The 27293-nt window shown below is 35.9% G+C and overlaps 1 protein-coding gene and 1 non-coding gene across 2 annotated transcripts in view; one reads left to right on the forward strand and one right to left on the reverse strand.

The window, feature by feature from the left end:
* The window catches only part of LOC102614135 (receptor-like protein EIX1), a 144581-nt gene that overhangs the window by 100912 nt on the left and 16376 nt on the right, over positions 1 to 27293 (reverse strand). Inside the window, exon 2 of the mRNA XM_052433982.1 lies at positions 2366 to 2866. Within this exon, the coding sequence (XP_052289942.1) occupies positions 2366 to 2866 (501 nt within the window). The remainder of the gene's footprint in view (positions 1 to 2365; positions 2867 to 27293) is intronic.
* On the forward strand, positions 10863 to 10969 carry LOC127900119 (small nucleolar RNA R71). Its single transcript, XR_008052142.1, has one exon. It is a non-coding gene; the product is annotated as a small nucleolar RNA R71 (small nucleolar RNA).

The following is a 27293-nucleotide window of genomic DNA, read 5'->3' on the forward strand; positions in this document are numbered from 1 at the left end:
GGTTTCAATAAGGCATATTCTTTTTAGGATGAACATCTAAGGAGAAATGTTATCAAATAATTATAATTTATGTAGTTGTTTATCAAAGAATCTTTTATCTTCACATCAAACAACTCTTCATTTCTTATAACTTTCACTATCTTAAAAGAACTTATGTCTAATGATATATTTATTTACGAATTATTTACTTCATTTACAAGGTTATGCGATTACAAAAGGAGAGCTCATCTCCTTAGTTGTATATGCTTGAGATTGAATAAAATTCATCTTTAAATATCGTGTCTTCTATTTATTTTCTCTCTTTCTCTTCTAATATTGTCATGCTCTTAGGCAGTGGCGGATCTAGAAAAATAATTTACCGGGGGCTAAATTAGATAATAGTAAAATATAAAAAATTAAAATTTTGAATATATAAAATATTTATAATTAGTCTCTACGCATTTTTATATTTTAAAAATGTTATGCAATAGGCTCATTATCAATATTATTAAATTTATTATTTCTTATATAAACAATCAAACTATCACGTATCCCATCCGATTCCAAAGATGATTCTTCATGAGTTTTATTACTGAAACTGTTCGTTCTACTATTATTATATAAACTGGAAGAATTAACCATATTTTTTAGAATAGAAAATTTTTGAGTAGTGGGCTATCATTATTTTTAATTAAAATATATATTTTTATATTTTTTAAAAATCAAAGTTTAAATTTTATGGGGTTTATATTTTATAGTGACTATTTTAATAAATTTAATAAGGCTAATTAAAAAATTAAAAAAATTCTTTTATTTTTAAATTTTTTTTTTGGCCACTGGTCATGTGCTGCATCCGCCTCTGCTCTTAGGTAATAAATAATTTAACACATATGCAATTATGTGCCACGTTACAAGGGAGAGCGCAACAAAATTCACTATTCCCATAGCTCTTTAATTATTTAACAAAGCAACAATAATTAGCCATACAAAAAAAATTAATTTCGAGTTAGTATAATTTAGCAAAACGCCAAATTAAACCACAAGTCATTACCATTCAAAAATGCACGTAAGGTTGTCTTTATTTACGATCTTGCCACTCCATTCAATGGCATGATGGCATTATGTTCTCAACCCACGTCATCGTCCCGGGCCACCGTTGGATTAAAAGTAGAAACGGCGGCTGGACAATGAACCAAACAACAGAAGAAATTTCTCACTCTTAGTGGACCCCACACAAATACGAAGCGTTTCTTCTTTTACCAATAGCATTTGACGATTTGGCAAGTCAACGGATCAACGGTTACGCCGCGCCAATTTTGCATGCAAAACAAAACAAGAAAAAAGTCCAATGAGTCAAAAAAGGGCCCCACAATGACAGTAGCACGTTAGTTATAATATTAATGTGCACGTTAGTTATATTTTAGAGTCAGCTGGGTCTTAAATGTGATGGCATGTGATGATACGTTCGGAAAATTGATAAAAATTAGGATAGAAAAGTCTTGTGTGATATTCAATCATATTACAGAGTCTGCATTCGAGTCAATAGTCTTCTCTGAAAATAATATTTAATTCTTTATTCATCATCATTACAAGTCATCTTCATAGAAATTTAATCAAATTTAATCAATAACCAGTTTGAATAAAGTAAGAACAAATTGTTGAAAAGTTTGATTTCTTCGTTCACATTTCACTACCAATGATCCGGAATCATACGAACCTACCACCTACTTTGTTAATAAGATTATTCTAGTTTAATTAACTAATTTTATCATCCATTTAGCAGTTTTATTAGTCAACAACTCTTTAAATAGAAAGATTTGTTTTGTCTTTTATTATTTATTCACCCAATGAAAAAAAAAAAGAGCTAACATTGATCAATAGTAGAGCAGAATTTGACTGCTTTTATTGCTGTAATGGATTAATAGCATAATTGAACTCTAACCAGAGTATATAAACGCATAGATGGACGATGGTCTAAGGAGAACCGGAAACAAGTTTCTTCAAGCATACACTCAATAATGCAATGTGCATCATATGAGTTAATTTTTTAGAAAGAGTCCAAATATCAAATGACCACTCTGACTAATAATGGCAAGATGCCATCCCAGAGATACCGGGCCAAAAAGATGGTGAATGAAAAAAAAGAAAAGAAAATGAACAATTAGTTGGAGGAACAAAAGCTTGCAGGAGAAAAAAGTAAAATTTAAGGATGAAGAAATTAAAAGCACGTGAGCTGATAACAATGACTGAAACCCAATGTTAAGGAGTATTACCGTTTAGTTATTTCCTGAACTTTCTTTGCAGTTTGGCAATATTCACAGCCGATATCACATAGACCCAATCTTTCATACCAGTCAGGGAGTTGAAATAGCCATATCTCCACGACCTATTCAGCATTAAAGTTCCGCAGACTCCCCAGAATCCAACAAAGAAACCAAGAATCGAGCTCACATAAAATCCGAGAGTTATAAACTGATCGTCCTCATCTTCTAGAGCATCTGAATAATCGTCTGTGCCTGGACTTGGAGTTGATTCTTCATCCGGACACTTATTTGCGAGTGGAAGGCCACAAAGTTCAAGATTTCCAGCGTACACTGAAGCATTGAAGCTCTGGAGCTGAGTGCCTAATGGGATTTTTCCTGACAAGTTGTTGTACGACAAGTCCAAGACACCAAGACCACTTAACTGAGAGAGGCTAGATGGAATACTTCCAGAAAACAGATTTCTAGACAAATCCAGGAAATCCAATGATGTTAACTCACCAATCTTCGGAGTGATTGGTCCGGTTAAATTGTTTCTTGAAAGGTTTAAGGCAATCAACCCCACAAGATCCATAATCTCTTCAGGAATTGCTCCATCTAATTTGTTACTCGAAAGGTCAAGGCACCTTACAAGTCCCAAAGTACTTTTGTACTCATTTTCACTTCCTTTCCAAGTCAACAGTAAATTGTTCAAATATTTATAGTAATATACAGTTCCAGGGGGAACGAAGATGCATTTGCCGAACCCAATGGTAGGATTGGAACATCTTTCGTAGGTCATGGCTGAAAAATTATTGAAACACTTTGGTATCTTTCCCAATAAAATGTTGAAAGAAAGATCCAAGACTTGAATAAATCCCAGATGGCACAATTGATAAGGTATATTTCCATGAAGTTTGTTAGATTTTAGGCTAAGAACAATCAAATTTTGTAGACTTTCCCCTATCCACGTTGGTATCTCACCAAAAAATGCATTCTTCCCGAGATCCAAAACTCTCAGTTGGGAGCAATTCCTGAAAGATGAAGGAAATTCCCCGGTTAATCTATTGTTGTGTAAATTCAGTGTCCGGATGTTATTTAGGAAACCCATCGAGTCCGGTATTTTTCCTGAGAATCTATTATTTGCCAAGTTAAGAACGAATAGGCTATCAAAGTGCAACCAACAATCAGGAAGCCCTCCAGACAATAAGTTACTTGAGAGATCTAAAACGTTCCATGTCTTTTCACTGATAGAACATAAGAAAGTAACTGATCCTGAGAACTTATTTTTAGAGAGATTTAAGAAAGGCGAATTTGAAGGAAGTCGTGGAATTGAGCCCTCAAAGTTGTTTGAATTGATGTCGATACTAGTACCACCAATATGAGTACCATCAAACCTTAAAGACAAATTGGGAAGTCTACCCTTGATATGATTGTTAGAGAGATTTAAGTAAGAGAGTTTGCTGGACAAATCCCAAAACTAATCAGGAATACTGTATGAGATTCCAACATTGGAGATGTCAAGCTGCACAAGCTGATTCTGAGTTTGAAGCCATTTCAGAAAATGAGGTCCCATCTTGCAAGAGGCAAGACTTAATGATGGTTGTCGAAGCCAACAAAAATAAATTCCTACTCTAAATAAATTGTGTATAGTGATTGAGCAGGGTCGTGTCCACAGAGATCGGTAATTATTTAAATCCTTTTGAAACGTAAAACGTAAAATGAGGGAATTGTTGACAATAATAAAAATCAAATTAAAATAACAAGAATGCAAATTAAAGTTGTAATTCAAATTAGAGAAAGCTCTGGTTGAAGGAATTAACTCAGCTTGATTCGACTACTGATCATTGATTCAAATATAGATTATTATTACTTATGAATAGACCAGTTATAGCTACTGAGACCCTCTAATAGCCAATCTCTTCTTAACTAGTCGATAACCAAGGTACGACCGTTGGTTATTTCCCTAATCAATAGACAACCCTAGATACGATCATAGGATTTAATCAATTGACAGCCTGAAAGACCAGGGAGACCCAAATCCTAATCAACACATATGATGATTCATTTAAATTAGATTATTTATTCTCATAACACAACTCACTGCTATGTTATTTGTCACAAACATTAAAATCTTCATACGATGAATCCTTTAATTGACAATAGATTAAGTTGATAATTAAATAGTGGCCAATTACCTAATTAACAAATATAATCATGAAAATAATTCGGAGAATAAACAAATACCCGAAAAGCAATAAAACAATTAAAGCATAAGAAAGATCTCACAGTAGTGATGAATCAAAACTTCATTATCCTTCAACCAGAAAAATAGGTTTAGTTCTTCATAGAGAGAAGAGAAAAATTAAGATCTAGGGTTTCTTTCTTTCTCTCCCCAATCCCCCAAAATCCCCCTTTTCACAATAGATTCCTCCCTTAAATACTCTCTCTCTCTTCTCTTTTAGAATTCTATTTAAAATAGAATACTAATATCTAAAATATTAAATTCGTAATTACAAAAATAACCAAAAATACAAAACACGTTAAACAAAAAACTGCAGGTTCGCAGTTGACAGCACGCGCCCACGCCTTATCAACAAAGTTCTTCTGCCGCTCATAATTTCTCCAAGAGAACAATCATCCTTAAACATCATCTTATAGCTCAATTTTATCACCAATCAATAGAATTGCACCTACAAAAGTAAAACACAAGTAAATCATTATTATTAAGTGCAAAACATCTATATTAAGGGAAGTAAACAATGCAAAACTAGTGCATAAATTGAACTCTAACAAATTCCCCCACACCAAGATGATGCTTGTCCTCAAGCATATAACTCAAGATTAATCGCAAATCTCCACTCAATTCTCATCTCAACTCATCCAAAAACAATTTTAAGCAAGCATACCTCAAGAAATTAAGTCGATCAACATTCGAGAGACGAGGATTTTAAAGCATAGAATCTCATAAGATAGAATAAAAACATTCAACCACCAAGAAGATCCATTCAAAATTCAAGTGCAACAAGATTTAATAGCCCTCTCATTGACTTCACTCCATGCACTCAAAGTGTTTAGGGTGTCATTTATTCACTCAAATCAAATCAAAGAATGTTATTACCATAAGCTTGCTCATATATCACATCTCAATCCACAAAACATGAATAAAATGCAAAAATCTAAGGGTCTTAAAAGGGTTGTAATGGGGTTAAATGAAAAAGAAAGGTTTACGAAAGAAAAAGAGATCAAACGAGAAGAATGAACTCATTGAATGAACTTATGATATCAAAATGATTATTTCTACTCAAGTCAGCAAGAATGTAAACATTTTTTTTCTTTTTTTTTATTTTTCTTTTTCTTTTTTTTTTTTTTGTTTTTGAATCAAACAAAAGAAACGAACCTTGCACAATTTAATTCAAGCATAATGCTTGTTGATCTAATTGAGAAACTTTAATACAAGGTAGAAAAAGAAACAAAATATATCCACACAATGAGTCCAAAAATTTCCTTAAATCGAGGCTCAAAAGAAGAAAAATGGTTAAGTAGACGGAGAGAATTAGATGGGTAATGGTTAAGGCTCAAATAAAGGTAGCAAATAAAGGTCTTCGGGTAGAGAAAAAGGAAAATGCGAGAATAGAAAAATGGTAAATGGTTTGCCCTTATCATTTTAATGTATAAAATCCCGTAATGTGGCTTCAACATACATAACAAAGCAAGTTCTAGAATAAACAAACTAGGATTGATTTTCACATAACAAAAAATAATTAGAGCAAAGAGGTTGCTCATAGGCTCAAATCCTCACAAAGTTGGTAAATTTGCCATCAAATCATGTACACTCTTCAAATGAATCAACCATCAATAGTGGTGTAGAATGAGAAGAAGGTATGAGTGAGATATAAAAGGAAAGGTAAAAAAGATAATAAGCGAGAAAGATGTATGTAGTAAAAAAAAATTGAAAGATAAAATGTGAGTGATGAAAGAATATGATAGAAAAAAAAATAGATGTGAATAATTTGAGATAGATGGGAAAAGAGTAGTGAGAGAGAAAGGAAAAGAAAATTAATAATATATAAAGCATACTAACTCAAAAATCATTTAAGGATGAGTAGAGTGAAAACAATAATTCCAGACATCAATAATGCAAAAATCCCTCCCCCACACCAAGAACTTACGTTGTCCCCAATGTAAGATAATCAAAGCTCACATAAAAATTAAAGCGTAAGGATAAAAGATTAAGGGCAAAAAGAAACTTCCCTGAATTGTGAGCTTTGATCCACATAACGTCTATGGGCTTGGCGGAAATGGTGGGGTAAATCCCACACTCTCGAAGTATGCGGCCAAATTCTGCTCCATCTTGTTCAGCTTGTGCTCCATTTTCTCTAACTGAATGCTCAAAGGTGGTGCGGATGTAGAAGGAATAGTTGGCGGGGCAGCAGTGTCGTCGTCAAACTCATCATCAGAGGTAGCACCACTCCTAGCATAAAGCTTCTTCGGAAGTTGAGTGGGTCCTGGTTCAGTAAACTGAAATCTCCCCTCCTTGAACTCGACCACACCTGTTCTTTCAAACACAGACATATCTAAAAATTCCTTTTTGCAAGCAGGATGCAAATCATTATTGTCGGGATCAAGCACACATAGATTTATAGCTAACAGAGTAATGTATGGACCAAGAAATAAAGTCCTATACTGTTTAAGCACACTTTGAAATTGATCCGCTAACCAAAAACCTAAATTAGGCCTCACATCATTTAACATGCACCAGATAAAATAAAATTCAGTTATAGAGAAAATTCCTGAGTGATCTTTCTTGCCTAAAAAATTATATGCTAAGAATCGATGCACACATTTCAAAACAGGATCACGTAAGAAAGAACTCTTTGATTTACTCGGGTCATAGGCATTGTGATTAACAGATAAATTACGCCAAAGACCATAAGGCTCAAAATTTTAGCTAAAGTCACAAGTTGTTCCTAAATATTCATCACTAGTAGAATAATCATCATCAATGAATCCTAAAGCTAGGTTAAAATCCGTGATAGAGTGTGAAAAATTTCGTCCCATTAACCTAAACTTGATGACATCCGGGGTATGCAAAGTAAAATCATTCGGCATAATAAATTGAAAAGTAGCATAAAACTCCCTAATCAACTCAACATAACCGAAACAATCAACATCAACAAACTTACGCAACCCAATCTTATCTATCAAAGAATCAAAATTATACTTAACATTCAATTTTTCAAGAGTCGGGTAATGAATATACTTAGTTGGAAGTATTTTGCGCGTGGAAATATCTTTGTACCTCTATTTCTCTTGTTGAGTCGCAAAATGCGAGGCACCCTCCGGGATTGGATTCCGCAAGTGGCAAAACACTCATGCCTTTTCCATGCTTCGATCTTTGTCTCACGACTTGGCGTGAATATGAAATTGTGTTCCATGGAACCGTAGTGGGAGCGGTAATCTTAGATTTCTTTGCGATGGGTGTCTTTGTCGATGACTTGGAAGTAGATGCTTTCCTCTTCGGCATTGTTACAATAATTGCACTCACGGATTTTGATTTACCCGGCTGGAATACAGGGCGTAGGATGGTTGCGTTGCGTTTCTGCGTTGCGGGCTTGCGTTGCGCGCTGGTAAGGCTTGCTTTGCGGGTGTTGCGTTGCGTTACGCGCTGGTGGGACTTCGTTACGCGCTGCTGGGCTGCGAGACACGGGATGCTAGTGCTGCGGGTGCGGGGGCTTGCGTTGCGCGCTGGTGGTTCACGTTGTTGGTTCGCACTGCGTTGCGGGGCTGGATCTACGCACTGCTGCGTTCGCGTTGTGTTGCGCGCGAGAGCTGGTTCTGGGTTGCGTTGCGGGGTGTGCTCGTTGCTGGTGCTGCGCGCGTGAGGGCTTGCGTTTTTCGGCAGGCTGGTTTGCTGCTGGTGTGCTGCAAGCGGCTGGAGAAGAAAACAAGATCTGGAAGATTAGGGATTTTGTGAACAGTAAAAAAAATTTTATTTTTTTTTTGGAACAATGATGATTTTTTTTATTATAAATAAATAAATAAATATATAAAAGAAGAACAAAAGAAAATCTCTTTTTTTAAAAAAAAAAATTAAATTAAAAAAAAAATTTACTTTTTTTAATTTTTTAGTGATGAATCACTTTGAGACACCAAAAATTTCAGAAGTATTTTTTTAATAAGCATGTGGGCACACCTTAAAACTATTTTACTTTAAAAATTACAGAAGTACTTTTTTAATAAGCACGTGGGCATGCCTTAAAACTATTTTACTTAAAAAATTACAGAAGTACTTATTAGTTAAAACGTGGGCACGCCTTATCAAAAATTTTCTTCTGACCAAAATAAGCAAACATAAAATTTTTTTTGTTTTTTTTAAATCTGAATCAAAACTAAAAGAAGATAAAACAAAAACCAAAATAAACAAATCATTTGGGTTGCCTCCCAAAAAGCGCCTTTGTTTTATGTCTTTGGCTAGACACATTTATGCATCAATCTCCATAATTGGGACTCTCGAGAGCCACATCCTCCACAATATTCACCGAAAAACCTTCATAAAAAGGTTTTAAGCGATGACCGTTAACCTTAAAAACTTTATCAGAGGTCGGACTTCGAATCTCAACTGCACCATGAGGAAAAACATTAGTAACAATAAAAGGTCCAACCCAGCAAGAATATAATTTACCCGGAAAAAGTTTAAGCTTAGAATGAAAAAGAATAACTTTTTGACCAACAGAGAACTCATTTCTCAAAATCATTCTATCATAATTGGGACTCTCGAGAGCCACATCCTCCACAATATTCACCGAAAAACCTTCATAAAAAGGTTTTAAGCGATGACCGTTAACCTTAAAAACTTTGTCAGAGGTCGGACTTCGAATCTCAACTGCACCATGAGGAAAAACATTAGTAACAATAAAAGGTCCAACCCAGCAAGAATATAATTTACCCGGAAAAAGTTTAAGCTTAGAATGAAAAAAAATAACTTTTTGACCAACAGAGAACTCATTTCTCAAAATCATTCTATCATGAAATGTCTTGGTCTTTTTCTTATAAAAAACTTCCTGCACTATAGGGTTAATAACATCCACAGAAAATACTGAATGTTCCTCACTAGGATATTTCATGGCATCATTCATATTGAATTCTATAACCTCTCCATCAAACTCCATAGTGAGAGTTCCTTTATGTACATCCATTTTAGTCTTAGCAGTCTTAAGAAAAGGTCTTCCTAGCAAAATTGGGACAGAATTAGAGGAGTTATCATCTTCCATATCAAGTACATAAAAATTAGTAGGAAAAACCAACTCATTAACTTGTACTAAGACATCTTCTAATACCCCATCAGGATATGCATTAGACATATCAGCTAGTTAAATTATCACGCCAGTTTCTTTTAATGGACCAACATTCAAAGATGAATAAATGGAACGAGGCATGACATTAATAGAAGCTCCTAGATCTAACAAAGCCTTTTCAATTTTAACACTACCAATTTTACAAGGGATAGTAAACATACCTGGATCCTTGCACTTAGGAGGTAGTTTCTTTTGAAGAACTGCTGAAACATTCTCCCCCATATGAACTTTTTCATCTCCTCTTAATTTTCTCTTAGAGGTGCATAGTTCCTTAAGGACTTTAGCATATCGAGGTATTTGTTTTATAGCATCTAATAAAGGAATATTTACCTCAACCTTGCGAAATATCTCAAGGATGTCTTTCTCTTGTTCCTCCTTCTTGGATTTTGCAAACCGGCTTGGAAAAGGAGGAGGTATCACAATAGGTAGGGGTTTCGCTCTGGTGGATTCCGCATCTTGAGATTTAGGCATCAATTCATTCTTCTCAAGCTCATCTTCTACATGCTTTGTCACTTTCTTACTAGGCTCTTGCAACTCCTTCCCACTTCTAAGGATGACAGCACTAACGTTTTGCTTTGGATTCACCTCAGATTGTGAAGGCAATCTCCCTAATACTTCAGACTCCAGACGGCTCACTGTAGTCGCCAATTGACTCATTTGGTTCTCTAAATTCTGAATGCTTGCTGTAGTTGCCTGCTGAAATTGTTGAGTGTTAGTCACAAGTGATTTAACAATTTCCTCAAGAGATATACCTGACTTGGAGTTTGACTGTGGAGGTGCTGGTTGTCTTGGTGGATACTGTTGTGGGAATCCTGACGGCCTAACTCCATAGCTGAAGTTGGGGTGATCCTTCCATCCCGGATTGTATGTTTGTGCATAAGGATCATACCTCCTCTGAGGCATGCCTGGAAATCCTCCAACTGCATTGGCTTGTTCAACGGGTTCTTCTTGAAGTGTAGGACACATATCAGTTGAATGACCCATATTATAACAAATGCCACAAGTCTTCACCTGTTGCATATTACCTACAACAAACTTTTCCATAAGAGAAGTAAGTTTATCTAAACGTTGTTCAACAGAAGAAATATTTACCTCATTCACCTTCCTTGAGGGGAGATCTTGCCTGCTGCCAAATTGTTGTGCGTTGGCAGCCATATTTGATATCAACTCCCTTGCTTGAGTAGGGGTCTTGTTCACCAACACGCCTCCACTAGCAGCATCTATCATACTCATATCCATCAATGATAGTCCTTCGTAAAAATATTGAATAAGAAGTTGATCAGAAATCTGATGCTGAGGACAGTTGGCACACAATTGTTTGAATCGCTCCCAATACTCATACAAAGTCTCCCCAGGAAGTTGTCTGATCCCACAAATGTCTTTTCTGATGTTAGCAGCTCTTGAAGCCGAAAAGTACTTCTCGAGGAACTGCTTCTTCAAACTATTCCACGTTGTAATCGATCCAGGAGGCAAGTAGTACAACCAATCTTTAGCTAACCCATCTAAAGAGAATGGAAAAGCACGCAGCTTAATCTGCTCTTCAGTCACGCCTTGTGGTCTCATACTTGAACACACAACATGAAACTCCTTAAGATGTTTATGAGGATCTTCACCTGCAAAACCATGAAACTTGGGTAATAAATGAATAAGACCGGACTTTAATTCAAAATTTACCTCCAAGTCTACATATTGAATGCAGAGTGGTTGTTGATTCAAGTCTGGTTCAGCTAACTCTCTAAGAGTTCTTTCTACAGGTGCAGCTCTATCCATCACTTGTTCTTCTGAATCGCTAGATGATTCAACTAAATCAGGCACCGTATCTGTTTCAGAAAGCAAAGGCGACGAGGATCGTTGCTTAGCTCGCTTCGTTTCCTGTCTCAGCTGGCGAGCTGTCTTCTCAATTTCAGGATCAAATGAAAGTGTACCTGTACGAGAAGAACGAACCATACACCAAGTAAAACGTAAAAAGGATTAAATAAACGACACCAATCCCCGGCAACGGCGCCAAAATTTGATGGTTGTCGAAGGCAACAAAAATAAATTCCTACTCTAAATAAATTATGTATAGTGATTGAGCAGGGTCGTGTCCACAGAGATCGGTAATTATTTAAATCCTTTTGAAATGTAAAACGTAAAATGGGGGAATTGTTGACAATAATAAAAATCAAATTAAAATAACAAGAATGCAAATTAAAGTTGTAATTCAAATTAGAGAAAGCTCTGGTTGAAGGAATTAACTCAGCTTGATTCGACTACTGATCATTGATTCAAATATAGATTATTATTACTTATGAATAGACCGGTTATAGCTATTGAGACCCTCTAATAGCCAATCTCTTCTTAACTAGTCGATAACCAAGGTACGACCGTTGGTTATTTCCCTAATCAATAGACAACCCTAGATACGATCATAGGATTTAATCAATTGACAGCCTGAAAGACCAGAGAGACCCAAATCCTAATCAACACATATGATGATTCATTTAAATTAGATTGTTTATTCTCATAACACAACTCACTGCTATGTTATTTGTCACAAACATTAAAATCTTCATACGATGAATCCTTTAATTGACAATAGATTAAGTTGGTAATTAAATAGTGGCCAATTACCTAATTAACAAACATAATCATGAAAATAATTCAGAGAATAAACAAATACCCGAAAAATAATAAAACAATTAAAGCATAAGAAAGATCTCACAGTAGTGATGAATCAAAGCTTCATTATCCTTCAACCAGAAAAATAGGTTTAATTCTTCATAGAGAGAAGAGAAAAATTAAGATCTAGGGTTTCTTTCTTTCTCTCCCCAATCCCCCAAAATCCCCCTTTTCACAATAGATTCCTCCCTTAAATACTCTCTCTCTCTTCTCTTTTAGAATTCTATTTACAATAAAATACTAATATCTAAAATATTAAATTCGTAATTACAAAAATAACCAAAAATACAAAACACGTTAAACTAAAAACTGCAGGTTCGCAGTTGACAGCACGCGCCCACGCCTTATCAACAAAGTTCTTCTGCCGCTCATAATTTCTCCAAGAGAACAATCATCCTTAAACATCATCTTATAGCTCAATTTTATCACCAATCAATAGAATTGCACCTACAAAAGTAAAACACAAGTAAATCATTATTATTAAGTGCAAAACATCGATATTAAGGGAAGTAAACAATGCAAAACTAGTGCATAAATTGCACTCTAACACTTAACCATTTCAATTGAAAAGGAGGAACCCAATTATGGCTTAATTTCAGAGTCAAAGAGTTATCAGCTAAGAACAACATCTGCCTAAGAACAATATCTGCAAGTTGGACATATTGGAAAAAAAAGTTTTAGAGATAACACCCGTGAATGAATTCCCATCAAGTGACAGTAACTCGAGCTTCGACAACCGGCTGAGGCTCGTGCCTATTGTTCCATTTAAACAATTAACCTCAAGACTCAATGCTTGCAGGGATGAAAATCCTCCAAGATGAGGTATTGGCCCTGTGAAGTTATTCCATCCTAAATATAGCCCCTCTAGTGAATTCACCACGTATCCGCAAGACAGATTTTGAATTATCTGCGAGAATTGTCCATTGAGTTTGTTTTGAGACAAGACTAACTTTTGTAAGCTACACATGTTTCCAAAGAATTTTGGAATCCCACCTTCAAGTTCATTATCACAGAGATGAAGACTTTTAAGAGAAACCATGTGTTGAAAAGCCTCTGGAATTGAACCTCGTAATGAATTAGAGCCAAGGCCAAGATAAAGAATATTCCTACTAAGATTGAAAAGCCAAGGGTATACTGAAGAAGAAGGGAGATTGTTGTCAGAAAGATCAAGGGTCTCAATAGACGTACTCAAATTGAAGTGCCAAATAAACGATGGATTGTGAACTGTGGCCTGACATATGAAAAAGCTAAAGAAGAAGATGATGGACTGAGAGGGTATGTAGATTCAGACTATGCTGGGGATTTGGACAGAAAAAGATCTCCCATTGGTTATATATTCATGCTGAATGGTTGTACTGTAAATTGGAAGGCTGCTTTACAGAGTGTGGTGGCCCTTTCAACAACTGAAGCAGAGTACATAGTTGCTACAAAAGCAGTAAAAGAAGCACTATGGCTCAAGGGACTAGTGACAGAATTGGGGTTAAGTCAGAAATCAATGCCTATTCACTGTGACAGCTCGAGTGCAATACACCTGTGTAAAAACCCAGCACACCATGAGAAGACTAAGCATATAGATATCAAACTCCATTTCATCTGAAATGAGGTGTCAAGAGGTGCTGTGAAAATGGTGAAGATACACACTGATTTGAACCCCAAATATGCTCTTACTAAGGTAGTACCAGTAGCTAAGTTCAAAACCTGTCTGGACTCAGCTGGCTTATGTGACCAATAAGTTGCATAAGGTTGAGGAGAACGAGTATGATTGAGGAAAACTGTGATTTAAGGTGGAGAATGTGAAGCTGACAAGTGAATCAAGTCGAATTCAGAAATACGACAATGTTTAAGGCTTCTAATTGCTTAAGAGACTCACGTGCAGCTCAGCTGCTATCAGCAGAAAACAAGTGCATCTCAAACGACATGACTGTGGCGCGTTTAAGATGAGTCACTTAAGAGATCACGTGAGGAAGCACATGCAGGAGTCTGAAATGAGTTCGTTAAGTTTTCTACCCACGTGTCAACAAACTAAACAATCTGGAAATTCTTTCAAGCCTTTGATAGATGTTATAAAGGCTGTGAATGAGGGTCAGAAAAGTATGGTTAACAGTGAGTCTTGTATAGAGAGTTCTAGAGAGAGAAATAATGCATCTTGTTCTCGAATAGAATCTTGTAAAGGCTCGTAACTAAATCTCCATTTGTGAATCAATAAAAGCTCATCAAAGACTTCTCCCGTGGATTTAAGCAGAGTACTTTGTGCTTTGTTGAACAACGTAAACTTTTTGTTTCTTGGTTGTTTCTTTTTCCTTTTGATTCTTGGTTCTTTCTGTTTCTTGGTTAAACCTATTTTGATTACGTAAGTTGTGATAGATTCTATTCAATCTTTAGTTTTGTGCAACTTGCATTGATTTGATCTTAGAAATCCTGGGCAGTAACTAGTTGGTTTAAGGTCAAAGAACTGAAGTGCTTTCAATGCCATAAAGAGGGTCATTTTAAGAAAGATTGCCCTGAAAAGCAAAGAAAGCCTAAAGACTCAAGGAATCAGAATGGAGATGCAGCTGTAGTTGAAGAAGAAGGGTATGAGTCTGCTGGTGTGTGTGTGGCAACAGAAAACAGCCAAAAAGGTAAATAGGTTCTGGACTCTGGATGCACTTTTCATATGTGTCCTGTTAAAATTTACTTTACTGAATATCAAGAAATTGATGGTGGTAGAGTAATGATAGGAAACAACCCAACCTGTAGAATCATTGGAATTGGAAATATCAGCCTTAGGTTACATAATGGTTCAACTAGAGTGATGAATCAAGTTAGGCATGTGCCTGATTTGAAAAGGAATTTAATCTCTCTTGGAATGTTGGATCAAATTGGATGTAAAATTATGCTTGAACCTGGACAATTGTGTGTATTAAATGGTTCAAATCTGGTCATGAAGGGGACTAGGAAGAATGGGGTTTATATCTTAGATGGTGAGGTAATATCTGGAGAGGCTGGAGTATCAGAAAAGTCTACTGAAGATAAAACAAAACTATGACATCTAAGATTGGGACACATAAGTGAGAAAGGGCTCAAAGAGCTAGAACACCAGGGAATGTTTGGCTCTGACAAGATTGAGAAGTTGAAATTTTGTGAAGTTTGTGTTCTAGAGAAGTCTTCACGGGGAAGTTTCAAGAGATCAAGTCAAAAGTCACTAGGTAGGCTGGAGTATGCACACACTGATTTGTGGGGGCCAGCTCAAAATGTATCACTTAGAGGTAATAGATATTTCTTGTCCATAATAGATGACTTCTCTAGGAAAGTCTGGGTGTATGTTTTGAAAAACAAAGACCAGGTATTTGAGAAGTTCAACGAATGGAAACATTTGGTTGAAAACCAAACAGGATTGAGGTTGAAGAAACTGAGAACAGACAATGGTCTGGAATTTTGCAACCAACCCTTTAACAGCTTCTGTGCTGCTGAAGGTACTGCTAGACATAGAATAGTAAGAATGACCCCACAACAAAATGGATTGGCTGAAAGGATGAATAAGACCCTTATGGACAAGGTAAGGTGCATGTTAATTCAGAGTAAGCTTCTTAAAACACTGTGGCCAGAAACTTTAATTACAACAAGCTATCTGGTAAACCTAAGCCCCTCAACAGCTATTGATTTCAAAACACCATTTGAAATATGGTATGTGAGACCTGCTGACTATGGGAATTTGAAAGCTTTTGAATGTCCAGCTTATGTTCACATTAATCAAGGCAAACTTGCTCCCAGGGCCTTAAAAAGTGTGTTCATAGGTTATCCAGAAGGAGTAAAAGGTTTTAAAGTCTGGTGTACAGACCTTAACCCACCTAGGTGTATAGTGAGCAGAGACATAATGTTTAATGAAGGTGGTTTGATTAAAGATAGTGAAGTAGCTGAAGATGAAAATGAAAAATCCAGATCAGAAGATAGATTGGAACTTGAGGTGGAGTCTTCTGCATTAAAAAATAGAACTGAAGCTGCAGACTCAGGTGGAGTTAATAAACAAGAAGAAGATACACTATCACCTCAAGAGCAATCAAATTCTCAGGAACAAATTTAAGAATATCAACTCACAAGAGATAGACAGAAAAAACAAGTCAAAGCCACAAAGAGATTTGGATATGCAAACCTCATTGGCTATGCCCTGACAGCTGCAAATGAAATTGATGATGAGGAACCAAAAAGCTTTAAAGAAGCAACTCAGAGCTTATTCAAAGAAGAGTGGCAGAGAGCTATGGAGGAAGAAATGACTTCACTCTATAAAAACAAGACATGGGAGCTGGTTAAAAGACCAAAAGGCAGGAGAGTGGTTGGATGCAAATGGATATTCAAAATCAAGGAGGGCCTAAGTGGATCTGAACTAAGGAGATTCAAAGCTAGACTAGTAGCTAAGGGCTATATACAAAAGGAAGGGATAGACTTTAAAGCAGTATTCTCACATGTTGTCAGACATGCCTCAATCAGGGTGATACTAGCTATTACTGTTGTTCAAGACATGGAGCTTGACCAACTTGATGTCAAGACAACATTTCTACATGGCAGACTTGAGGAAGAGATACTAATGTCCCAGCCTGAAGGGTATATTTTCCCTGGAAAAGAAGACCATGTATGCAAACTGAAGAAATCTCTCTATGGGCTTAAATAGTCCCCTAGGCAGTTGTATCTTATATTTGATGAATTTATTCAAATGCATGAGTTTATTAGATGCAGCTATGATTGCTGTGTTTACTACAAAATAATCAAGGATGGTCTATACATATATCTCCTTCTATATGTAGATGACATGCTGGTTGCTTGTAAAGATAGAGATGAGATAGACAAGCTCAAGGTGCTGCTGAACTCAGAATTCGAAATGAAAGATCTGGGGTATGCTAGAAAGATTCTGGGAATGGAGATAAGAAGAAATAGAAGTAAGGGCAAGTTATTTCTGTCACAAGAGAAATACTTGAGGAAAGTGCTGGAAGTGTTTGAGATGGATAATGCCAAGCCTGTACAATTGCCCTTAGCTTCTCACTTTAGGTTGTGCAACCTACAGTGTCCTCCAACAGAAGTTGAAAAGCTAGACATGGCCAATGTCCCCTATGCAAATGCAGTAGGCTGCCTCATGTATGCAATGGTACTCACAAGACCAGACATAGCACATGTTGTCAGTGTTGTTAGTAGGTACATGGCTCAGCCTGGCAAAGAGCATTGGAAGGCTATCAAATGGATACTAAGGTATCTTCAGGGCACTGTGAACTGTGGCCTGACATATGGCAAAGCTAAAGAAGAAGATGATGGACTGAGAGGGTATGTAGATTCAGACTATGCTGGGGATTTGGACAGAAGAAGATCTCTCACTGGTTATATATTCATGCTGAATGGTTGTACTGTAAATTGGAAGGCTACTTTACAGTGGTGGCCCTTTCAACAACTGAAGCAGAGTACATAGCTGCTACAGAAGCAGTAAAATAAGCACTATGGCTCAAGGGACTAGTGACAGAATTGGGGTTAAGTCAGAAATCAGTGCCTATTCACTGTGACAGCTCGAGTGCAATACACCTGTGTAAAAACCCAGCACACCGTGAGAAGACTAAGCATATAGATATTAAATTCCATTTCATCTGAAATGAGGTGTCAAGAGGTGCTGTGAAAATGGTGAAGATACACACTGATTTGAACCCCGCAGATGCTCTTACTAAGGTAGTACCAGTAGTTAAGTTCAAAACATGTCTGGACTCAGCTGGCTTATGTGACCAATAAGTTGTGTAAGGTTGAGGAGAACGAGTATGATTGAGGAAAACTTTGATTCAAGGTGGAGAATGTGAAGCTGACAAGTGAATCAAGTCGAATTCAGAAATACGATAACGTTTAAGGCTTCTAATTGCTTAAGAGACTCACGTGCAGCTCAGCTGCTATAAGCAGAAAACAAGTGCATCTAAAATGACATGACTGTGGCGGGTTTAAGACGAGTCGCTTAAGAGATCACGTGAGGAAGCACATGCAGGAGTCTGAAATGAGTTCGTTAAGTTTGTTACCCACGTGTCAACAAACTGAACGATCTAGAAATTCTTTCAAGCCTCTAATACAGGTTATAAAGGCTGTGAGTGAGGGTCAGAAAAGTATGGTTAACAGTGAGTCTTGTATAGAGAGTTCTAGAGAGAGAAATAATGCATCTTGTTCTCAAATAGAATCTTGTAAAGGCTCTGTAACTAAATCTTCATTTGTGAATCAATAAAAGCTCATCAAAGACTTCTCTCGTAGATGTAAGCAGAGTACTTTGTGCTCTGTTGAACAACGTAAACTTTGTGTTTCTTGGTTGTCCCTTTTTCCTTTTGATTCTTGGTTCTTTCTGTTTCTTGGTTAAACCCATTTTGATTACGTAAGTTGTGACAGATTCTATTCGATCTTTAGTTTTGTGCAACTTGCATTGATATGATCCTAGAAATCCTGGGCAGTAACTAGTTTGTTTAAGGTCAAAGAACTGACTAGTTACTACATAAATAATTTTATACGTGTGTTTGCCTCTTGATTTATATTCTGCACTAAAGTAGCCAAAATCATGTATCCTTCTCAACAAGTTTTCGCTCAGGTCAATAGGCTTTTGAAAAAAAAAATCTAATGGAATTTAGATAGATTATGTGTTTTAGTGATGCAATGGTGAGTGTAATTTAATGTCACAAAGTAAATTTTGAATCATGTACCAACAAAATTAAATTTAATAAATCTGACTCAATCTCTATATCCTCAATAACTTTGGAGTTTGCTTTTTTTTTTTCGCTCCTAAAATTTGAATAGGTCTGAATTAACCTGAATTATAAATAAAGCTAAAAATTTGAAACTAAATAACATGATTATTTCTTTGTATGTAATAAGTTATATATTTTTTTCAACCTAAAAAATCTGAAAGCCAGTGCTTTTAAATTTGTGCCTTTACAAATTTTAAAAGTTAAATAAGTCTCAATAAACATGAATAAGATAATATTTTTATCATAATGTAAATAATGTTGAAGTGGATAAAATCCTTTATTTTTTGAATTAGAACATGTTAATCAATGTTATTTCAGTTTATGATGTATTGCATGAAAAACATTCATAAAAATTGTAGAGATAATTAATGCTAATTTGAAGAAAATTAAAAGAGACAGATAATAATAATCTAATACTCTATTATCATCAGATATGGAAATGAACAAGAAAGCTAATTAATCAATTTTATTTGGGTAAGAATGAAAATAGACTAATTAGATAGAGATACTCTAGGGAATGTCTTCAATCCTTTTAGATTAAGCAAAAAAAATTTAAGAAAAAAAAGTGACTTAATTCACTTAATGACTTAATTGATCTGGTCCATTACAGATTCTCTAATTTCTGCCACAGAGCTGCTGCAGATGTTTCTTTCAGTTCTTGTGAAATCTATCTCAAAACCTCATATCCGAGACTCAGCACAATGATGCTGTGTGCTTTGTCTTTACAGTCTTCAAGTTCTTCATCTATCATCTTGGATGGCCTTTTGCCTTTGGAATTCAAGACAAATTCAAAACTGGGATAGACCCAGAGAGCCCTCATTTTAATCTTCCACTAGTTGAAATAGTTATCGCCATTAAACTCCTACAACTCAAGCTTTGGTAACGCCATTGATCTCCCAACAATCAAAAAACCTCAGCTTTCATACCCGTTTGTATGACAGGAATCCAAACTTAACCAAACCAAGAATATCAGGCACTCAAAACACAATTAAATCTGACCAAGAACTAGAGCAAACTAAAACACTGAATCAAGAATTGATGACAATCACAGCAAAGAACTAATTAAAAGACTGAAAAGGGAACAATAAAGAAATCAAAACAGAGGACACAGAGGATTACGTGTTTAAACTATTAAGCCAACTGTTGATGCGAGATTCTGGTTATCCTCCTTACACGACCAGGATCTCTGCTCGATCAACTCTACCACGATCAGGATCTCTCCTTATAAGACTTCTTCTTCAGAAGCTCCTGCGTACACAGAAGCAGGTCAGAGCACGCCGGTTGTTTTCCCGGCGTAAACCCTCCGACGCTCAAGTCAGAAATGAAGGTTTTTTGTGTTCCTGGGAATGCTAGCCATAAATCTTATGGCGTATCAATTCTTTAGAGCTCTCTCTTTTTTAGTTCTAATCTCAAAAATTCTAACCCTTTTACCTTCGTTGGCTACCTTTTTATAGGTCACTTCTAAACTCAGGCCTTCCCTCCCTTTGCGCTCGTCATCCTCCCACCTCTCGAAAGTGGATGCTCCATTTCCGTAGTCGTGGGTGGTTGCGTGGCCTTCGTTCCTTGATTCTCGGACTGGAGAGCACGTCTCGCCAACTGTCGTTGACCTGGTCTCCTCGACTCAACCTTTAGCAGGAATATAGCAGGAATGGCTTTACGCTTCTAACAGGAGATTGGCCTCGTGGATGACGTACTCGTGGACTAGCAGGACATTCCTGCTCCTGCTCCCCCGGCTACCAGACTCTTACATGATATACCTGTTCGAGGAACCCTGCTACCAGATGTCTGGTCATCACTGCTGGTCTTCGTCAAAGCATATCCCACAAACACCAACATCCACGGCTGTAAATAACCAGCAGAGAGCTTATTAATGGAGAATCTTGTGTTATAGTTACAGTGGGGACTACAAGGAGGAGAAAGAGCTGAAGAACACATTCCAACTCTCTCTAATCTCTTAGAAACAAAGGAACAAATTTAGTAAATAATCAGCCCCCTCAGCTTTATTTATAACAGCCTGCAATTTAACCGACAAACTAACAAACTTACAAACTTACAAACTTATAGCTAACTGGACCCCACTTGCCAGCTCATCAGTGCCATGTCATTGCTCCTTGTAACTGTCTTGACTGATTTTGAATCATCATGTCACAGGATCTAACATGAATTTGACAGTCGAATTGTTTGATGCAAGAATATTTACAACTGATGGACAAAATGCTACTATGTTATTGATTCTAATATGAAACAAAAAAAAAGTCTCTTTTTTATATTTATTTTATTTTTTATATTTTGTAATTATTGATTTGTTATTATTGTATTATTTTGTGTCCTTGAATTAATTATTGCGATTTACTGATAAAAACTTTCGTTCCCGATGATTCCATATTTGGGCTGCATGTGTCCCTCACTTTTGCAATGGTTTTGCTTTTTATTAGTCCTTCAGCAAAGCTTAAGCACATCTTGTAAAATCTAACCTCTCTCAGTTACATATGGCCAAAAAATACGAAAGGCAACTTGTGATGGGTATGTTTAGTTCATATTATCTAATTAATGGTTATGTTCTCATTTTTTTTGGTAGCTTCTTGGGAAGGATATCCTAAAGAATCTTTCTTATTTCATTTTTAAACTTTCTTGGTTACCATCCTGAAGAATTTTTTTCGCTCTTTTTTTTTTCAGTTTTAATCTCTAGTGGGAAAAGAAAGGATAAACATGTCGAGTTTTATCTTAGTTTTGGTGCAGTGGCTTTGGAAGCTCTAAAAAGGAGGAAAGATTATTGATGCAGCTGATGAATGATTGCATATGAACTTTTACCAAACAAGAAACGGAATACTCATTGATTGTTGGATTGTAGTGTGCTCTCCCAAATGATAACCGGAACAAGATTTTCATGTACTTAAAAGAGTAAATCCCCACTGCCAATTCTTCCAATTGAGATGCTTACTCGCGAGTACCCTCTAACACCTGCACCTGTTCATTCAGGACCAACATCTAGCCTCAGGATTGGTCGCTAGCAATTCTTTACTGAGAGCATCTAATTGAATTTTATAGAGGAGATGAGCTTATATACTGATGACTGAGTGAACTGCTGAGCTGGCAAAACATTGTGCCATGCTGGCAGAGTGTGATACACAAAGCAACTTTCATGATTTGATGAGCTACTGGAGACTTTAGATGGCTTCACTTGGACAATTGCTTTCCTAGTGGTGTTAGTGAATTTTTCATATGCATTCAGGTGCTGACTTTTATTCTACCATTGATTTTTTTCTCTTAGCTTGAGGTTTATTTCACTTTTCGTAATTTATGTTACCTTCTTTGATGAAATAACAATTGGATTTAGTAACTCACGGTTTTGATGAAGATTCTTCATATTCAACTGATATTTGGATTAATCTTCTTTAGTTTCAAAATTTATTTATGTTTTAACAACTCAAAAAAATCATGGCCAAGTGATCAGTTGAATAATTTTTTGGTCATCCAACCAGAATCTTCTCTTGTCCTGGAAAATCATTAAAATCATATTATAATCACAATAATACATTCATCTGCCCTTGCTTTTGAAATTAATCAATCTATATATATATATAGTCCAACAGGATCGTGCACCTCATCAGTCAATGCCACATCATCGATCCGTCTATATGAACAGTGTCGTGAACAGTAACGTAGACAGTACCGTACATGTGAATAGTACTGTACATGTGAATAGTGCCATTTTTCCTTTTATGCTCTTCCTAAGGTTTTCGACCGTCCTGAGTTCAAAAGTGATGTCCGTTTTGCCGTCTGATCTCTCCTTTATTGTGAAATGACTATAATGCCCCTAAAATACATAAAATACTTAATTAAAATAAAACACATGTAATTAAATCACAAGAAGGTTAAATACATAAAAGTAAGGGTTGTTAGTAAGACTTGAAATGTAAAATGACGGTTTTCTCCTTTATAAATATGCATTTTCTAACACTCAACACACCCCCAACCAGCTTATTGCTAGTCCCTAGCAAATAAAGCGAAAACAAAATTCAAATTCAAAATGATTTTTTTTTTAGAAACACTCGTGTTTATTCAATCAGATTAATGATAGCAATCAAATAAAAGTATAAGCATTATCTCCAGTCTAAAGCAACATCACACCCACATCAACCATCCACATAAATCAGCCCAGTAGACTTTGTTATAGCTACTTTCAAGAATGACATGTCAAACCCCAAAATCTCACTGGAAGTAGTGACACTCTCACAAAGAAATTAAAACCAATAAAAATAGTCACTCCAATGAATGGTAATTGAGAGAGAAAATAATAAAGAAGTGATATCACATACTCTCACCAAGATGAAATAAATATGCCCTCAGCTTAGAAATAATACGATCTCAAGTCAAACAAAAATGTTAGTCAACCCAATTTATTTATCTTTTTTTCTTTTATTTATTTATTTATTTTTATTATGCACCACTATATCTTTTTAGCCCACATATCTAGCTTCTACTTCAGATTATAGTTCTCTAAAATCAAGAAGGACTTTTATTAGGATGTAACGTAGGCTAGGGACATGGTTAACAAAGAAGGGAAAAAAAAAAAACAAAGTGTATGTTTGAGAAAAATGCGGAGGATTTTTTTTTTTTTTTTGGAAGTTGCAAGGTGGATTTCACCTATTATTGTTATTATTTTTTTTTTCTTTTTTTTTTGAACTAATTTTTTTTTTTGCTTTTGCTTGGCACAACGTCACTAAATAAAATAATTATTTACATTTTTCTCAAACATAAATAGGTGATGGAACTTATAAGACATTGGGTAATACTCCAAATCAGAGTGGGTCACGATGATAAGTTTGACAAAGAAAGGTTTTTTTTTTTTTAAAGGCTCAAAAGGGTTAACTATGGATATTTGATAAAAGAGATGGTTAGAAATGCTCAAACGGATCAAAGATGGTCTTTCCATCGTTTTTTAGGGTTCTAAATAATCTTCCATATCTACTAGTTAGATGGACCTCTAAATGTAGCAACACACTTTTTTTTCTCTTTTTTTTTTTAATTTTACAATTTTTTTTAAGGGTTAACTCAAAAGAAATCTAGAGATCGTGTATACAATAATAAACTGTTAAGCTGTATAAAGAATGAGCAAAAGGGTTACTCTCCAAGAAAAATGATAGGCTCAAAAACTCACTTGGTACTTATTATGACATGTTCATTCCTTCAAGCAACTCATATTTGTCTCCGACATCAACATGTAGAGTAGCAAACATAATGTAACATCACTTAAGACCAAAGATAATACAAATACTAAAATTTGAAATTAATCATGTCATCCAATGTTAAAACAAATCACACAATTTTTTTTTAAACAACATTCTACCCCCCAACCTATTCTAAACATGAAAGGAAAATATGCATGCAGAAATGTGAAAATGATGCACGTAAAATGATAGAAAACGAAAATGATTTTTTTTTTTAAGATGATGTGTTTCTAGAGGCACTACACTCCATATTCAGCCATCTTCGACTCAAAAGTTGGAAAATGTATATTTATAGAGGAGAAATTAAAAAGAAGAAGAAAAATGAACATCAAAACTTAATAAAGAAAAATAAATTTTTTTATAATTTTTTTTTTAATTAATTTTTTTTAAAAACGATAAAGATGCGTTTCTAGAGTCACTACCCTCCATATTCAGCCATCTTCAACACAAAAAGTTAGCAACAATTAGTTTCTACAACAAAAAATTAGTAAAAACTTAACCAAAATTCCACAATTGTCGATTATTCCTCCCCCCAACCAGAACGAAACATTGTCCTCAATGTTTGAAAGGAAAGAATTAGAGTTTAGAAGACATCACCTGGGTGGTGCAACACAGAAAATAATATTTACAAGCGGAGAGTTAAATCTAATTTGTACTTCTTACTGCGGCTACCGTTACCATCATTATTTGGATGCTCCAACACAAAAGTCCAGGGGTCTGGCTCCGGTTTATAAGCTTGTAACATATCAAGTAGCTCATTAGCAGTGTGAGCACAAATAAAGAGTTTTTTCGCATTAGAGGGAATGAAATAGTTTTTTATTGCATGGTTAAGAAATGCGATAAAGCCATCATAAAAGTTATTGACATTTAACAAACCGATGGGTTTCTAGTGGATATGCAGATGGGCCCAAGATGCTAGTGTGATAAGTGCCTCTAGTGTTGAAAGATCTCCTGGAAAGAAAATAAAAGCATCAGCATGATTAAGCATTTCAGTTATTCTTTCTTGCATACCTGAGATGACTAACTCTTCTCCAGTTGATGAGTCAGACGAACTGCCCAAAGGTTTTAGGGCTCTTGGGATGATGCCTAACACTTGGCTGCCTCTTATAAAAGGTGCTTCTGAGACCATTTTTGATAACCCTCGATTACCTCCTCCATACACCAAGTGTAATTTTCTCGCTGCTATGCTTCGACCAAGATCTATGGCTGCCTCAACGAACTCTTTATGTTTGCCATAGTTAAATCCAGAAAGCAAACAAATGTTCTTGAATTGTCTATTGGGAGTAGCTGCCATTGGGATACTTCTCAAAAAATAATTTGTGAGTGCTTGACAAAAAAAAATCACATTTAAGAGTCTTGGTGACAGTGGGTCACAGTTGTGTATGAGGTAACATGTCAGTGTCAAATAACGCGTAAAGCACGTGGCTCGCGAGTCAAAAAGGAAACAGTAAAAAGGAAAAAACAAACAGTAATAAGGAAAAAGCAAACAGTAATAAAATTATTAAAGACAAGAATGCACACAATAAAACAATAGTGAAATAACAGTAAAGTAAAAGGATATTTACAGGTAGTTGCAATTGTGGCTCACATCTTCCTCTGGTTTTACGTCCAGAAACGGCTTAAACGCCTTCTATGGGTCTAGGATAGGCTTCCTATCCAGTTTTCTTATAAACTGGCAAACAGGGTCGTTTATAGTCAGATTCCGGAGACTATATCGTGCATGCTCTTTCTGGAATAATGTCCATAACTGGAGAATCGCTCCTTGCACATATCCACTGGGATGCGTTTCAAGAGATAAAAGGATATCATCCAATGACTCCTTATTCAAGCCATGCCTAATGAATTGAATCTTATCTTCCCTGTTATCAGACACTATTCCTAAAGAACATGGGTTTTTATTGCAACTCATTCTAGCACACTTATGACAAGCAACAGAAATTCGTCGAGCTCGTCGTTTTCTTGCATAATTTCCTTTACCACAACCAGGCATGTATGCAATAAATTTTGGAGGTAACTCACCTGCCGATCGTACTTTAGCCTCGATTAACCAACGGATGTCAGCAGGTATATTATTCCTCATGAGTAATCGCATGCGTTCGGACCGAGCTTTATAGATCATAAGGAGGGAATTCTGAGGAAGTGAAGGGAATCGCTTGTGAAGCTTCGCTAGAATGTCGTGTTTGTCCATACTTTCACCTCAGAATATCAGTTATTATGGGAAACTGAAGTAACCAACTTGATTGTCACGGAATACCGTTATCCGCCACTTCACCGGGGTAACAAACTAAAGTACACAAACAGAAAAACAAATTAAAGCACACAAGGAAAATTAAAATCGTCCTCTTATTGAATTTACCTCAAGCTCCAACTGGATGTCGTAAACACTTCTCTCAATGTCTCTGAGTTAGCGTTCTAAACCCTCAACATAGGCTACTAACTCTGGTGGTTGTAGAGCCCAAATGCGATGTGTTTTACAAAATTGAATCTGCCTTTTAAGAAGAGTTTTGACACGTTGAAGTGGTTTAAGAATGTTCAGGAGGAACGGTCTAAGTAAGGTACTCATGATTAAAAATGATAAAAGAAAACTTAATAGTTAAACAAACACACTTATGCAAAAAATAATTTCAATTAGCAGAAGAATAATATAAAGAAAGAAAAAAAATCAAATCAACGAAAAGAAAAAAAATCAATTCAAATCTGGTGGGTCACTCAAATTTATTTCGGTATCTTCTCCATGTGGTTAGTACTCTAGATATGGCTTTAATCTTTGACCATTAACTTTAAACGTGACACCGTTCTTTGGGTCCTTAATTTCAATTGCCCCATGTGAAAAAACAGTATGAACAATAAAGGGACCAGACCATCGAGAGCATAACTTACCTGGGAATAGGTGCAAGCGAGAATTGAATAAAAGCACTTTCTGACCTAGAGTGAACGATTTTCTCATAATTTGCTTATCATGGAAGACTTTCATTCGTTGCTTGTAAATCTTGGCATTTTCATATGCGTCATTGCGAATTTCTTCAAGTTCTGCCAGTTGTAATCTTCTTTCTGAGCTGGCTTGCTGCATGTCAAAGTTGAATTTCTTGATGGCCC

The sequence above is a fragment of the Citrus sinensis genome, chromosome 9, assembly GCF_022201045.2.
Source record: "Citrus sinensis cultivar Valencia sweet orange chromosome 9, DVS_A1.0, whole genome shotgun sequence".
NCBI lineage: Eukaryota > Viridiplantae > Streptophyta > Magnoliopsida > Sapindales > Rutaceae > Citrus > Citrus sinensis.